Consider the following 15,011-nt stretch of genomic DNA (forward strand, 5'->3'; position numbering starts at 1 on the left):
TTGAGAATCTAGGCATTCAAAAAAAACCATTCAAGAAGTTGGACCATGATGTAAATATTCATGAATGTCTGGGTACATGGTGCACGACCACCTTCTTCTCAGCACAGTGCCTCTTTGTATAGTTCATTCGTTTACTTCAACTCTACAACATATTTCTAACAGTATTATGACTTTTCAGCTGTTGGACTAACATAGACGAGATCAGCAATGTAGAACAATTGGGGCCAATGGAATATCTAGATCAAATTCAAGTCCATAAGGTATGCCATGTTCCCCTATGTAGTTGACAGAAAATGATAGTGTCCTCCCAAGGGGCATGTGTGGAAGTTGGCTTAGTTAACAAGCCTTTCTCTTGCAGTTCCAAAATGAAATGCAAGTACCCTATAGAATGGGCACTCAACAACAGCTCCAAACTGATCTTGTGTGGATGTTGAATCATGATGGTAGGCATATGGCCTTGTCGGAGGACCCGAATTCGATTCCCCTCAGGAGATGAAGATGTTATTATATAATGTAGATAACAAGTGGCATGGCGAATTAGTATATAACAGTCTCTGCTTATTTCCAGAGATGTGGAGGGCTCTGCATGGTTTTCCTTTGGAAGTTATTCGGGTTACTTTGGAACCAGTTTAAGTTCTGAGTTACCGTGTTCTGGACAAGAAAACGGTGTCCTGAACGATTCGAGTGGAAATGGATCGTTGCAGGTGCAACTGGGCGGACAATGCCCCTTCTTCTCCTACAGTCTTATTATACTGAATGATGCCAAATAAAACTCAATCATAATATGATAAACCAAAGTTCACTTTTGCATTACTAGTGGGAATAGAAAAATTCACAAATTAGCCAGCAAAACCTAATCAAAGCCAAAACAATGCTTCTTCTCAACATCCCTTAGGTGAGAAAAAAAGGACCTAATAGGTTGGCGGGTGGTAAAAGTCCACCTCTGCCATTTCCTCCTGTTTTCACAAACACAAGAAAAATGGCCCTTACAATACCTCTAAAAAAAGGGCACCTTGCCTTAACTAGGACACCTACCCCCACAATAAAACCAAACCCAAAATGATAAAAGGGCTATTTTAAAATAAGCCCTTTCACATTTCTGACCCAAAAATCCCATGGCATTATAGGACTCCTTACATATACTAAAAGTCAAGCTAATAAATACTACTACTTTAATGTATATATAGTATATAGTAATTGAAAAGATCTAGATCACAAAGTGTGTTCCTCTAGTGGAATTGGGCGCCAGTGAAGGTCTGCCCAAAGGACCAGCCAGGTGGGGCAACATTGTAGGACACCACAGTACGGCCATCACTTGTTGTGACCTTAAATGAGAGGCTTTGGCCGTTGAGGTAGCTGTTGCTTTGCCAGTTCTGGCCCCAGTTCCTAGACATGGGCTGCCAACCGGTCTTGGAGCCCTTGATAGCCACAGAGTGCACATCACCGGCGCCGCCTACGTTGGTGATGAGGACTAGGTTGAAGTAGGAGTGGCCATTGATTGTGAACCTGATTCCTCCCTTTCTTCTGCATGCTACCCTACAATTTCAAAACACCAACAAAAAGTAAGTGATGTTATCAAGAAAAGTAAAAGCAAAAGTTTTTACTGGAGGAAAGGGTAAAAACGATTGCATGTAATTTTACCACACCTTCGGTAAGCAACAGGCACAATTCCGGCTCTGTATTGAGCAATGTGTTGGAAAACAGGCTGAGAAATATCAAAGTGATGTAGGGGAGGGTTGCACCAGCCTCCGGCATTATTAGGGAGAGCGTTGTTGGGAGGGCAAAAATTGGTGGCGGTGACCATAATGGAGCCAGGCAGGCACCACTTGCCATCATCCACACACTTAATTTCATAGCACGACCCACAACTCAGCCCATTGTTGAACAGAGCAGTGCTCAAAGCCGCAGTATTCGTCCCATAACCCTGGCTATACAGGTTTCCATAACCACATGCTCCACCTGCAAAACAAAAGCTTAAATGAATCACTGAAACAGAACATGCCACCCCATTGTACCACATAAAGTTGCTTCATTTAGTTCCATACCCATTGTCCCGGAAGCATCACTCCCGCCGTAGAAGGTTGCATGTGCATTAGTCCAACCAGCACCATGTCCACGAACAGCAGAGACCATTGCAAGAAAACCCAACAAGAAGACCTTAGCAAAAGCCATTTTCCTGCAAACAAACGCAAGTTAAAAACTTTGTTGGAGCTTCCAAGTAAGATTGGAGCTTCCAAGTAAGAACCATAAGCTCAAAATGGAAACATTTGTGAAGAGGAATATAAGATTACATGAAGGAAGAAGATGAGAAGAGTTGAAACCAGGGGTATGAGAATGGTGAAGGAAATGGGGAGAAGGTGAGGGGGATTTATATAAAAGTTTAGAGCTGCAAGCTACAACTAACATTAACTCCACTTTTGGGGCATTAGGGACCAGACACAAATTGTTTTTTTTTTTCCAGTAACTAAAAAATATTTTATACATACAAATAGGTAGTTTTGCAGAGGCACATGGGGGAGCTGTTTTTGTGGCTTGAAAGTAGATAGAAACCGCGTGGTCTTGTAGCTTTCTGTGTAGGAAATTGCCTTAAAAATATAAGTAGGGATATGCCGCTTTTACCCTTCTGCTCAGTATTTTGTAAGCATCCCCTATTTCCCGGCTTTTTTACTCAAATATCAACAAAAATAATAATAATAATAATAATCAAAATAACACTAATTCTCAATTAATTCTCAATCTAACACTTATTTTGTGAGATAAGCAAAGACCCGTTTTGCATGAAGATCTTTTGTTAATCTCAATCAAATTTAACTAAAATAAAAGAAAAAGTGATTAAAAATATGAAAAAGTATGTGACTTTTACACTAGTATGAAAACGAGCATGAGTTGAGTTGAGCGACGACGTTATGTATTAACCTTATATTTAATCCTTCAATAAATAAATACTTAAAATATTATATTTAAATATTTGTAAATCTACGTATCTAAGCAATATGGGCTAATACACATTCATCGTCATCCAACCCTACTCATGTTTGTGCTCGTGCAATTACGTGTCTTTGACACATTCCGCACACGTTTATTCCTTTTAGATAAATTTTTTATAATTTTCTTTCACATTTTTAACTCATAATTTTATTTTTCTTTCATTTCAATCCAACATAAAGAGTTATAATCTTTTGTGTCACGTAAGCCAAAGGTTTTTCCTGCATAAACCGCCTTCTTAAAAGCACTTCATACAGAAAATGTCTTCCACTTACACGATATAAAAGAATGCTAGATTAAAAAAATAATCTGGAATGGATTCTAAAAATGTAAATAATTTTTTTAAGTATATATTTGAGTAAAAAACTCATGTTCCACTAAAAATTGTTAAAACATGAATTTAAAATGAATGATGAATTAGAAGTAAGAAGAATTAGAAGTGAATATATAAGTGGTTCAAATTTAAAAAAATTCCAATTAATCGAATTGATGAATCGTATTTAATTATTTAAATTTTATCAATTTTTTAGATCGATTAAATTTTACCTAATTTTGTTTACTAGTTTGTAACACTGTCATTCATTACCAAGATAAATGGTATTGGATGAATTCAATTCAAGAGCTTTATCTTTTTTTGGTATACCAATGTGAACATATTTACTCACTCCAAATCTTAAAAATATGATAATAAAATCACATCACTAATTAGAAAAAAAGTAGGCGTTGACTAGAGTAACCATAATCTCTAGGGTCAAGTTGAAAAGTACTGGTCCAATTTAAAATTAGAATAAACTACAAGTTTAATACTTAAATTATTAGTTTTATTTCGTTTTAGTATCTATATTTTAAATTTTGTAAAATAATTTTTAATGGTTAGTTTATGTATTAATTTGATACACGTTGTTAAAAGAATAATAGAACTGCTAATGTGAGATTTTTACAAATTTTTAAATAATGACATGACATTACCTTATTATAACACGTCAACATTGTCATTAAATTTTTAACGGATATGTACCCAATAAAACATAAACTAAATGTTATGAATTATTTTTTTTAAAAACAATTAGTTAAACATGTGATTTAGCCTTATAATTATCATATTAGTTCCAATAGTTTTAAGTAGGATTGTAAATGAGCCGAGTCAAGCTCGAGTATTGCTGAGTTCGACTATACTCGAAAACTCTTAAATGGAGTTCGACTCGGCTAGAAAACTCATGAGCCTAAAATTTTCAAGTTCGACTCGAGCTCAAAACCATGAATTGAAGCTCGAAATAAAAAAATCTTAAACTTAACCCGGTTAAAGCTCAAACTTGAACTTAATATATAGATAAATAAGAAATATATAACTATTTTTATAATTTTTATAATTATTTTTATTATTAGAATTCATTTTTATAATTAGAATATTATATAATTAGAATATTAATAATATTTATGATTAAATTAAAATATAATTTTTAATATGATTAAAATATAATCAAATAGAATTAAATAATTAAAATAATAATTCAAATTGAAAGAAAATAGAATTATTATATTCAACTCGAACCTGAATCTTAAATACATTTATACTGTATATTTAAGAAAAAAAATTAACACATAAATGTTAATATCATTAATAATAAATTTTTTTAAACATAAAATTTTAGTACAATATTTTTTTCGTGCAGCTCGCGAGCTTTTCAAGTCGAGTATGAAGGAACCCATTTCGACTCGTTAAGAATTCGAGTCGAACTCGAACTCGAGTCAATTATTTATTAAACTTTGATCGAGTCGATCTCAAATATCTCGCGACCTGACTCGTGTTGTTTACTGCTCTAGTTTTAAGTGCGGATTACTACTAAAACATGATTAATAATGAGGAAGGAGATGCGCAAAGGGTATTAGGGCTTGCTTGCCCCATTGTAGAAGGGAATTAGGCATGGCAATGTTTGGTTTAGCTCAAACTTCAAGTCGAGCTCGTGCTGCCAACTAAGCTACACCCATTCGGCGCCACGCTCGAGATTCAAGGTCAAACTTCAACCCCCCATAAATGGACCGCCTTATATTTATTTTTACTATTTTAATTATAGACGAACCAAATAAATTTGATAGTAAAAGAATTATTATTATTATTATTCTTTAAAACTTTTAATTTGAGTATTATGAATATCAAGAATATAAATGTTTAATGTAAATTGATTAATAGTTATTTTTAAACATATATTATCTTATAATTGTCATAATATTAATAAAAAATTATTCATTTATATAATGTGCTCTACTTAATTTATATTTCCCCATCAACAGTGAAATGGACAGACATATAAAAAGTGGAGCAATATCTGCTCTTGGGTGGAGTGGGTAGTTATATTAGGAATCGGTAAAAACTTGATCCAAGTTACAAACTTGAAAATAATTTTATCCAAGTTATTTAATTTTTTAAAATCAATCCAGACTATTTAAAATAATCAATAAATTTATTACATTCGATTTAATTCAAATTTTTTTCATTCGAATTAATTTAAAAATAGATATAATTTAAGTTTGATTAATAAAATAAATAAATTAACTATTTTATTTAATTCGATTCGATGAAATGCTGACCTCCAAGTTAAGGACAAAACGAAGATTGAACGGTTCCAGATCAAATCTTTAAAGAATCAGAATTTTCCTTTTTAATTATATGTTTGTTAATAAATAAATTATTTTTTAAATATTACAATTTAGTCATTTAATTTAAAAATTATTATAAATATATTATTGGTTGTTAAATATTTGAATAGTGATGTATCTTGATATGAGATCAGTTTTAGTCTCCAAAATGAATACACTATAAATTTAGTTTTAATTTAAATAATTTAATAAACTTAACCCTTCATATTTAAAAGTTATATCAATTTAGTCTTTGCTATTCTCGTAAAAATGTTACTACATTGTTTTCTTGATACTTTTTTTGGTATCATAATTATTTATTACTAATTTATCGTTGCTCTATGGTAGAATGTTGTCATTCAACTGTCGCTTTGATCCAAAGAACTTACTTTGTTTGACAATATCATAAAAAATTAATGAAATATTTAAATATGATCAATTAAATTTATTAAATTATTTTAAATTAGGGGTGAATTGGTAGAAATGAAAAAGCTTTGGGGACACCACACCAAGCCACATCAGATGTATGTTTCAATTTTAACCAATAGTGACCTAATTGTAATAATATTTTAATTAAATGACTAAACTATAAATTTTATAAAAAAAAGTAATATATTTATTACCAAACCTATAATTGAATGACCTAGGATGTATTTTACCCCAAATAATTTTATGTCGAGTTGCTTGGCTCGGTAAGAGAAAACCTTATCTAGGAGTTGAATTTTATATGTTGATTCTTTATTGTGTTTAAATGAAATTTATTTATATTATAATGTTCAAATTCATGAAAATGAGCTAATTAAATTCATTAAGTTTCTTCAATAGTTAAAATGAGTATTATTCTCTTGTGTTCGAACAATTATATCTTAGGTTGTGTGTGCTTTCATAAAAATAAATTTTTTTGAACAAAAATTTCCTAGACTATTTAAAAAGAAAATGAGTTAATTTTGAAAATTGAGATAAAAAAAATCAAAACTTGTACCCAAACATCCCAAATCTGAGTCATGAATCAACCTTTAAAATACAAAATTCAAATTAAAGCAGTAAGGATGGTGGAAAAGGTAAATCCCGCCATGCACAAGGCTGCAATGAATCAGACAAGAAAGAACCGGTCCCCAATATCTGATGAGATTTTCATGGAGCGTGAACCTCAATATCTCCCAACATCGATTATTAAACAAATGAAAAACGGCCATGCTCTTGCTGACCAGACCACAAATGTACGTTGCAGAAATAGTAAAAGCTTATGGAATCCCAAGTTATTGGGGGAGCATGATGAGTCCCCCACTCGCTTGGACAGAGAGTGGAAGGGAGTTGATTCATGCCCGTGATCAATGGAGTTTTAGCCTGGAAAAGAGTGATAGGTTGAATCTTTTGGATCAGATATGATGCTGCACTGTCCCAACTCTTTTAACTGTCTTAAAGGGACACCTAACTACCTATGGATTCTTTTAAAACACAGCATTTTGGAACTTTGCCAACTGCTCTAAAAGCTTTCCCAACTACTCATTGGATTCCAAACATTATAACAAGGCTGGGGGTTAAAAATTTAGCCAGTTTGTTGAGGGTTGAATGAATTGTGGGCATCATTGTACAAACCCTTTGATTGTTCTCTTTTCGAGAACGTTCCTGCCGACACCATTGTTGCTCAATGATTTCCCATGGAATTTTTTTTATTCAGCATTTGTTATTTTATAATTCGATTAATTTAAATTGAATATTATAAAAATTCATTATATGATGATTCCTACGATTAAATATTCTACGTTCAAAATGTTATGACTCGAATATCCGATTTAAATTAAAAGAAACTAATTTTTATCTCAATGTAATTTTCAAAATTTACATTGATTAATATGGTAAAAGTTAGGATCTTGGCCTCAATCTTAGTCTATGTAATTTTAAATTGGTCAAGCGAAAAAGGGGTAGTTCTGCTGTGCGACGTCTAAAAAACGGCTAATATACGGTGTGACCGGTTAAATAAGTGACCGGTTAAATTTAGACCGGTTATGTTATATTATTTAATCGAAAATATTATCAAGTACAATAACATATTAGATAACGCTTATATAATGTAATAGATAGCGCTTATATAATAAAATATGTATTTAACCGGAAATATTATCAAGTACAATAACATATTAGGTAGCACTTATATAATGTAATAGGTAGCACTTATATTAACCTATTTTATAAGTAAACTGGTATATTTATATCGGTAACATTGCAAATTTACCTATTACATTATAATTATCGGGTTCGATATTTTTTAGATCGATACTTTTTATAAATGTATCGACACTATATGCGTTCACCTTTTGTCATTTATAGACCGATTTTGTCATATTTTTACAAGTTATATTGTTATGGATCGATATATTTTTATAAAGTATCGACACTTTATTGGCGCTATAACTTCTTCTCTTTTAAATTCCAAAAGTGTCGATACGTATAATAAATTATCGACACTTTCAACATAACCGATACGCTTTACCTGTTTTGTCATTTCGAGACCGGTTTTGTCATATTTTTACCTGTTATATTGTTATGGATCAATACATTTTTATAAAGTATCGACACTTTATTGGCGCTATAACTTCTCTTTTAAAAAATGTAACATTTACCTGATATGTTGAAAGTGTCCATACTTTTTATAAAAATGATCGATATTTTTTTAAAGTTATGTAATTTATGTTTCAATCCTTTTTTAATAGTGTTTCATGTTTTCCACATACAATATTAATTTAATAATTTTATTTACACAAAAAAATTATTTGATTATTTTGATATTTTATAAAATATTATTTAGAATTTAAATTTAACAATATTAACCAAAGATAATAATACATATGTAATATATATGTTTATTGTTTTTAATTTAATAATAATATATACTGTAACATAAAAAATAAATCATTAGACGCGTATAATTACTAAATTGATATATCTTAAAACTCACTCAAAAGATAACCTTAAATTAATGTTTTCCACAGTGAAATAAGTATGGACACTTTTATAAAAAGGATAGATATTTTACAATATAAGTGCTACCTATTACATCATATTTTTACCTATTATATTGTAAAGTATCGATCCTTTTTATAAAAATGATCAATACTTTCAACATATCAGGTAACATTATGAAAAAAAAGGTAAAATTTACCTGATATGTTAATTTACCTATTACATTATAATTATTGGTTTTGATGTTTTTTGGGTCGATACTTGTAGAAAATGTATTGACACATATTTAGGTAGTTATTGTACATACCTAAATATGTATTGCGAATTTAATGTTGTACCCACCCTTTAACTACCACTAGCAATACCACATCCTATTAAAAGCAGCACGACTGAAACATGTTCAAAATGAACCTTTTCTTACATCTCCATCAACTCCGGGACCACTGAACTTGCACAACAAAATTTTTGCTATAGATCATACTTATGTAGACAATGTTAAGCCAACCGAGGAATGCCATGAAGTACATAATGTTGATGAATCTGACAGATTGGTTGGTCAGCTCTTCTGTTCACGTGATCAAGCTTGATACTTTTACAAGGTATTCGCACGGGAACATGGGTTTAGTGCACGTAAGGGAACAACACGGCTTGACGTGGAAGGAAATGTGAAGACACAAGAATTTTGTTGTTCTAAAAAAGGGTTTCGAGTATCAAAAGTCAATAATGTTGATCGTCAACGTGCTCATACGCCAGTCACAAGAACAGGATGTAAGGCTATAGTCTTAGTTACAGCAACAAATATAAACGATCAGTGGGTTATAAGTAAGTCTGATCAGAAACATAATCATGCATTGTGCACACCTGCTATTACACCATTTATGTGTTCTAATAGAGCTGTAAGTAAGGTTGATATCGATGAGACAACAATATTGAAAGAGGTCGATGTTGGCACGTCACAAGTAATGAACTATTTAACGTAGCAGGCAGGGGGCTATCATAATATTGGATTTACACATAAATACCTCTACAATGCACTTCAAAGAGGTAAAGCAAAGGAAATCGTCGATGGGGATGTGAATGCGCTTATTGCCTACTTTGATTATAAGAAACATGATGATCCCGATTTTTTTATAACATAGTCGGTAGACGAATCGGGGGCATTGTATAATCTTATTTGGTCGGATTCCACATCGAGATCGGATTACGCATACTTCGGTGATGTAATTGCGTTTGACACAACGTACAAAGATAATTTGTATGGTCGACCAATTATGCCTATTGTCGGTGTCAATCATCACCATAACATAATTGTGTTTGCCACTGCCATAATCACTGACAGACGTCTCAATCTTTCGAGTGGGTGCTACAGAATTTTTTAGAAGCCATGATGAATAAATCACCTATTTCAGTTGTCAACGATGGGGATAGGGCAATGCAGAGGGCTATCAAATCTGTTATCCTTTATGCTAAGCACAGATTATGTTATTGGCATCTTTCTCGCAATGCACAAGCTAACATTGGTGACCCAAAGTTTACAGCAGCATTCTCAAAATGCATGGCTTTCTGGTGGACAACCGAGGAATTTGATATTCAATGGCGTTCGGTTGTTTCAGAATTCAACGTCCAAAACCCATGGGTGATTGAGAAGGGAAATCACGACACTTATGGGCACAAGCATATCTATCCGGTCATTTCTTTGCCAATATTCGCTCAACACAAAGGTGCGAGTCTATGAATGCTTCACTAGCGATTGCACTAAAACACAAGAAGACATATTTAGATGTTGTTCGTGCAATTGAAGATGGAATTAGTAGAATGCGTATGAACGAGTTGAAAGCGGATTACTTAAGTTCCCATACGAAGCCCTTTCAGATCACAAAACTGGTCGACCTTGAAAGCCATGCCACTGCGATTTTTACCCGCGAATCTTTTCGTGCGTTCCAAGATGAACTTATACGGGAGATATTGTACTGAATTGAGGCAGAGATTAAGTCCTTATCAGATGAATGTCAACATTATATTTTGTCAAAGTACGCAGAAAAAAACAGAAAATTTGAAATTAGTTTTGATTCTCATACGAAAACTCTAATTTGCTCCTGCAAAAAATTCGAGACCATTGAACTTCCGTGTCGCCATCAACTTCACATTTTGAATCACTTGGATTACACATATTTGCCCGGGACTTTGATTCAAAGTAGGTGGACTAATGATGCGAAGGCTTCTGCACCCAGTTATGTTGACATGAATGTGTCTCCAGAAGTGATGCAAATGGCAAGGTTCGTTGCTCTACGTTCAACGTCAAGTAAGTTATGCTACATTGCATCAAAGACAGACGAGTCTTTCAAAACCGCAAGAGATGAGATGAAAAAACTAATAGAAGAATTAGAAAACTCATTTGGTTTGAATGATTCAATCAACCAGAGCATTGTAGTAAACAAGGTTCGTGACCCTCAACGAAAACAACGCAAGCGAAAAGAAGTGCTGAAGAACAAGGTCGAGAAGAAAATTAGGTGATGTGGGTACTGCAACGGTGAGGGACATAACAAACTAACATATCCTCAAGTCAAGCTCAGTTTGAGTACAAGCACACAGCCTACATCAACTGATTTTTTCGAAGACAGAATGGAATGACAACGATCTCCATATATCCTAAGTATCAACATGACTCCTATTGTGTATAAGAAACATGTACATATAAATATTGAATGAAGGAAGAAAAACCGCGTTACTTAAAAGTATGGACACAATATTAAAAAGTGTCGATATAGGTTGTAGACCTATTCTCTCATAAAACCGGTATATTTATACCGGTTATATTACAAAATTACCTATTACATTATAATTATGGGTTCCGATGTTTTTTCAATCGACACTTTTTGAAAAGGTATCGACACTTTTTTCATCCATTCTGGACATAAAGTAGTGACACAATATTAAAAAGTGTCGATATAGGTTGTAGACCTATTCTCTCATAAAACCTATCTATACCGGTTATATTACAAAATTACCTATTACATTATAATTATGGTTCCGATGTTTTTTCAATCGACACTTTTTGAAAAGGTATCGACACTTTTTTCATCCCTGGACATAAAGTAGCGACACATATTAAAAAGTGTCGATATAGGTTGTAGACCTATTCTCTCACAAAACCGGTATATCTATACCAGTTATATTACAAATTACCTATTACATTATAATATGGGTTCCGATGTTTTTCAATCGACACTTTTTGAAAAGGTATCGACATTTTTTTCATCATTCTAGACATAAAGTAGCGACACAATATTAAAAAGTGTCGATATAGGTTGTAGACCTATTCTCTCATAAAATCGGTATATCTATACCGGTTATATTACAAAATTACCTATTACATTATAATTATGGGTTCCGATATTTTTCAATCGACACTTTTTAAAAGGGTATCGACACTTTATGATGATATATTTTGGGGTATATTGAAAATTTACCCATTACAATATAATTATCAGTTTCGATGTTTTTGGGGTCGTTACTTTTTATATATTGATCAAAACTTTATGGGAGACTTTAAGTTTGGATACATTATAGAAAACGATTATAAATATACTGATATTTCTAAGTATGAAAACTTTGTCGTGGATATCATGGAAAATCTCATACCCATATCAATTGCTTATTCTTCTTATGCTCCACAAATTTGAAATTATTCAAGGGAAACTTTCCTAAAGATCCACAGTATTCAACCCAAATGCGTTTCTTATTATAAAAATCTAATATTTTAATCTGCATTAAAAAGAAGAAGTTATGATCCAAAAAAACTATGCATATAATTTACATAATGTCCTTTCATACATACATACATATCAATCTCTTAGCATCCTTCACTCTCTGTTTAGCTACTTCAGATGTAAACATACTATCATATATTGTTGCAACACGATCTACCATATCCAACACCAACAGATACCAATGTGAATTATGGTAGTTTATTGTGATCATGATCTGCAACAAATTTCACACCCAATTTGACAAAATTCAACATTCTATATCCGAAAACATCATTTGCAATTGGTATGGTGTCTTACCTTCTCATAGTCGGTGAATTTCACATAGTATCTAATATGGGACCCCAGAAGGTAGCAATACTCTCAACACTTTCTTTTCTGTTGGCATCCAACGCCTGATGCTGGAATTACGCAACAAACATTATTAATTTACCATCTATAACACTATTTATCTCCATTTATTAATTTAACTCACCGCTAAGTGGTATGGAAGTAGCCAACCCTCTGGAGTGACTTTTGAGAATCGTAGCATACTGTCCAGGCGAGCAAATCAATAACTAACAAAATTAATTACACAATCAGAACATATTCAATAAGTTTTAACATTTTTACTTTCTACTTACCACACCGCCAACCCATTCCGTAGGCTTCAACGTTGCAACGTCGTATACAATAACGAATTGATTTCCATTGAGATTACAGAATATCTGTATGAATCATTAGGATTAATTGTTGTCATGAAATATTTAAATATCACTCACAAAGTAATATATTTCACTTACCCCGATTCTAGCTCACTATTCCATAAATACTCACAAATTGCAGCTTCGATGTCATCAATTCCGCTTGGAATATCCGCTTTTTCAACCTACAATTTTGCATACAAATTTTTGTCACAACAAATAATAAAGATCAAAATTAAGTTTTCTTTTATTCAACTACCTTCTGCTTCTTCTTCTGGGGTGCAGGACATTCCGAATCCAAATCTGCTGCTATAACACTCTCCGGTGTATAAATGACATCGACTTCCTTCCTCCTCATTTCTTCCATCTCTTCTTCTTCTCCTCCCTCTTTTCTTCCATCTCTCTTCTTCCTCTCCTCTTTTCTTCTTCATATTTTTTCAGTTCATCGTATTTTTTTCTCTACATAGCTCTTCATCTCTTTTATTTCACCCTTCAATTGATCTCCTTCATCAAGTATTTATCAACCACCCCCTTCACCCCCGTAAGTTCACTCCTCAATTCCACAACCTCCTTCACCACTCCCTCAAATTTTTCACCCTCACCATCTTAAGATCACCCCTTAACACCTCAACTTCTTTCACCACTTTACCCCTCAACATCTACTTCTTTCACCACTCCATCTATTTTTCCTTCCACTACCCCCTTATGCCCTCAAGTGTCTTCGACTCTCTCAAGTTTCTCTTCGACTCTATCAAGTTTCTCTTCGACTCTTGATTGTCTTTGCATGATATAAAATTGGATTTTTTTGATATCAGCCAATTCAGACATCAAATGTCGAAGTTACTCTGTTTTCCTCACCGTCATCCCCCAATACAACCATCTCTCCTTTCTTCTCCTCTGCCTCCACTACCTCCTCTACATCCTTGCCAATAACCTTCAAAATTAAATTACAATATTAAGACATTGATTATTTTAATTATTTAATTACATTTATTACCCTTTCTTGCTTCTTCGCTCTATCCAACTTCAACTTCACCATCACTCTAACCACCTCTTCCTTCCCCCATGCACGGATGCGTGCCACTCTGGTTCTTTAATAGCCGGCATTGCCTCACATCCCGACCAAAAATCGAACAGTGCAACCTGATTATAATAAAATTTATATTTTTATATAATAACTATACTATCATTTTATATAAAAACACAAAAAAGTTCTTCACTCATTTACCTCTAAGATTGCTATGCACCCTTTGATGTATCTCTGGCTGCCTTTTTAAAGGGGATTATTGATTCAATCAATCTCGAATGGATATATTCAGCCCAATTGAATTCACCCTTCAAGCATTCATCGCAAATGAGCTTCATATATTCCTTGTTCGTTGACGTATCACCCGTTGGACAAAGAAAGATACCAACAAGGTATAATAGAACTCTGGCCTTCAGCTCATCCCCCGTAAGATCCACTTTTTATTTCCTCTTCAATTTCAGCATATGTCACCTTCTGCTTCAAACCATATTTGGAGGCAAGTGCTTTCCATCCTTACTCTTACAGACTTCTACACACTTTTGCCTTCATTTTCTACCCCCAATACTGCTGCAGCATGGATCCCTATGAAAAATCACATACTTAGCAATACATTATCGGACATCAAATTACGCCATCAGGATCGACACAATTCCCTCCGAATAGGTCGATCCCTTACTCCTACCAACGATCCAAACCTATTCTCCCCAGCACATTCAACTGACCCTTCTCCTTAAGGTGTTTAATTAATGAATTCACCCTTTTAATGCTGCATCTTGTCGACACTCCTACATTTTTTTTAACAATATATAATGTTATAGTTCTATATTTTGTATCAACGTATTTACAGTTTTAATGAATACTTATTTTCATGTGCTTTCCTCCTTCTTTGTATTCTTTACTATCATTCCTTGCTGAGTGTGCTGTAAGGTTCCTTTTCAGCATCACTCA

General features: G+C 33.2%; 1 protein-coding gene across 1 annotated transcript; it reads right to left on the reverse strand.

Moving 5' to 3' along the window:
• Positions 1-770: 770 nt before the first annotated feature.
• On the reverse strand, positions 771-2,366 carry LOC120118167 (expansin-A10-like). Its single transcript, XM_039138297.1, has 4 exons — positions 2,292-2,366; positions 2,046-2,176; positions 1,647-1,959; positions 771-1,536 (listed from the first exon to the last, which is right to left on the reverse strand). Coding segments are annotated over exons 1-4 (753 nt in total). The 5' UTR covers positions 2,294-2,366; the 3' UTR covers positions 771-1,229.
• Positions 2,367-15,011: the final 12,645 nt, after the last annotated feature.

The sequence above is a fragment of the Hibiscus syriacus genome, unplaced genomic scaffold, assembly GCF_006381635.1.
Source record: "Hibiscus syriacus cultivar Baekdansim isolate YM2019G1 unplaced genomic scaffold, ASM638163v2 tig00000916_pilon, whole genome shotgun sequence".
NCBI lineage: Eukaryota > Viridiplantae > Streptophyta > Magnoliopsida > Malvales > Malvaceae > Hibiscus > Hibiscus syriacus.

What these genes read in the sequence shown, in the direction of transcription:
- LOC120118167 (XM_039138297.1), bottom strand. An exon ending in TGATGCTTCCGGGACAATGG is followed by an intron (nt 1,960 to 2,045) that starts GTATGGAACTAA and finishes TTTGTTTTGCAG; the next exon opens with GTGGAGCATGTGGTTATGGA. An exon ending in GTGCCTGTTGCTTACCGAAG is followed by an intron (nt 1,537 to 1,646) that starts GTGTGGTAAAAT and finishes TTGAAATTGTAG; the next exon opens with GGTAGCATGCAGAAGAAAGG.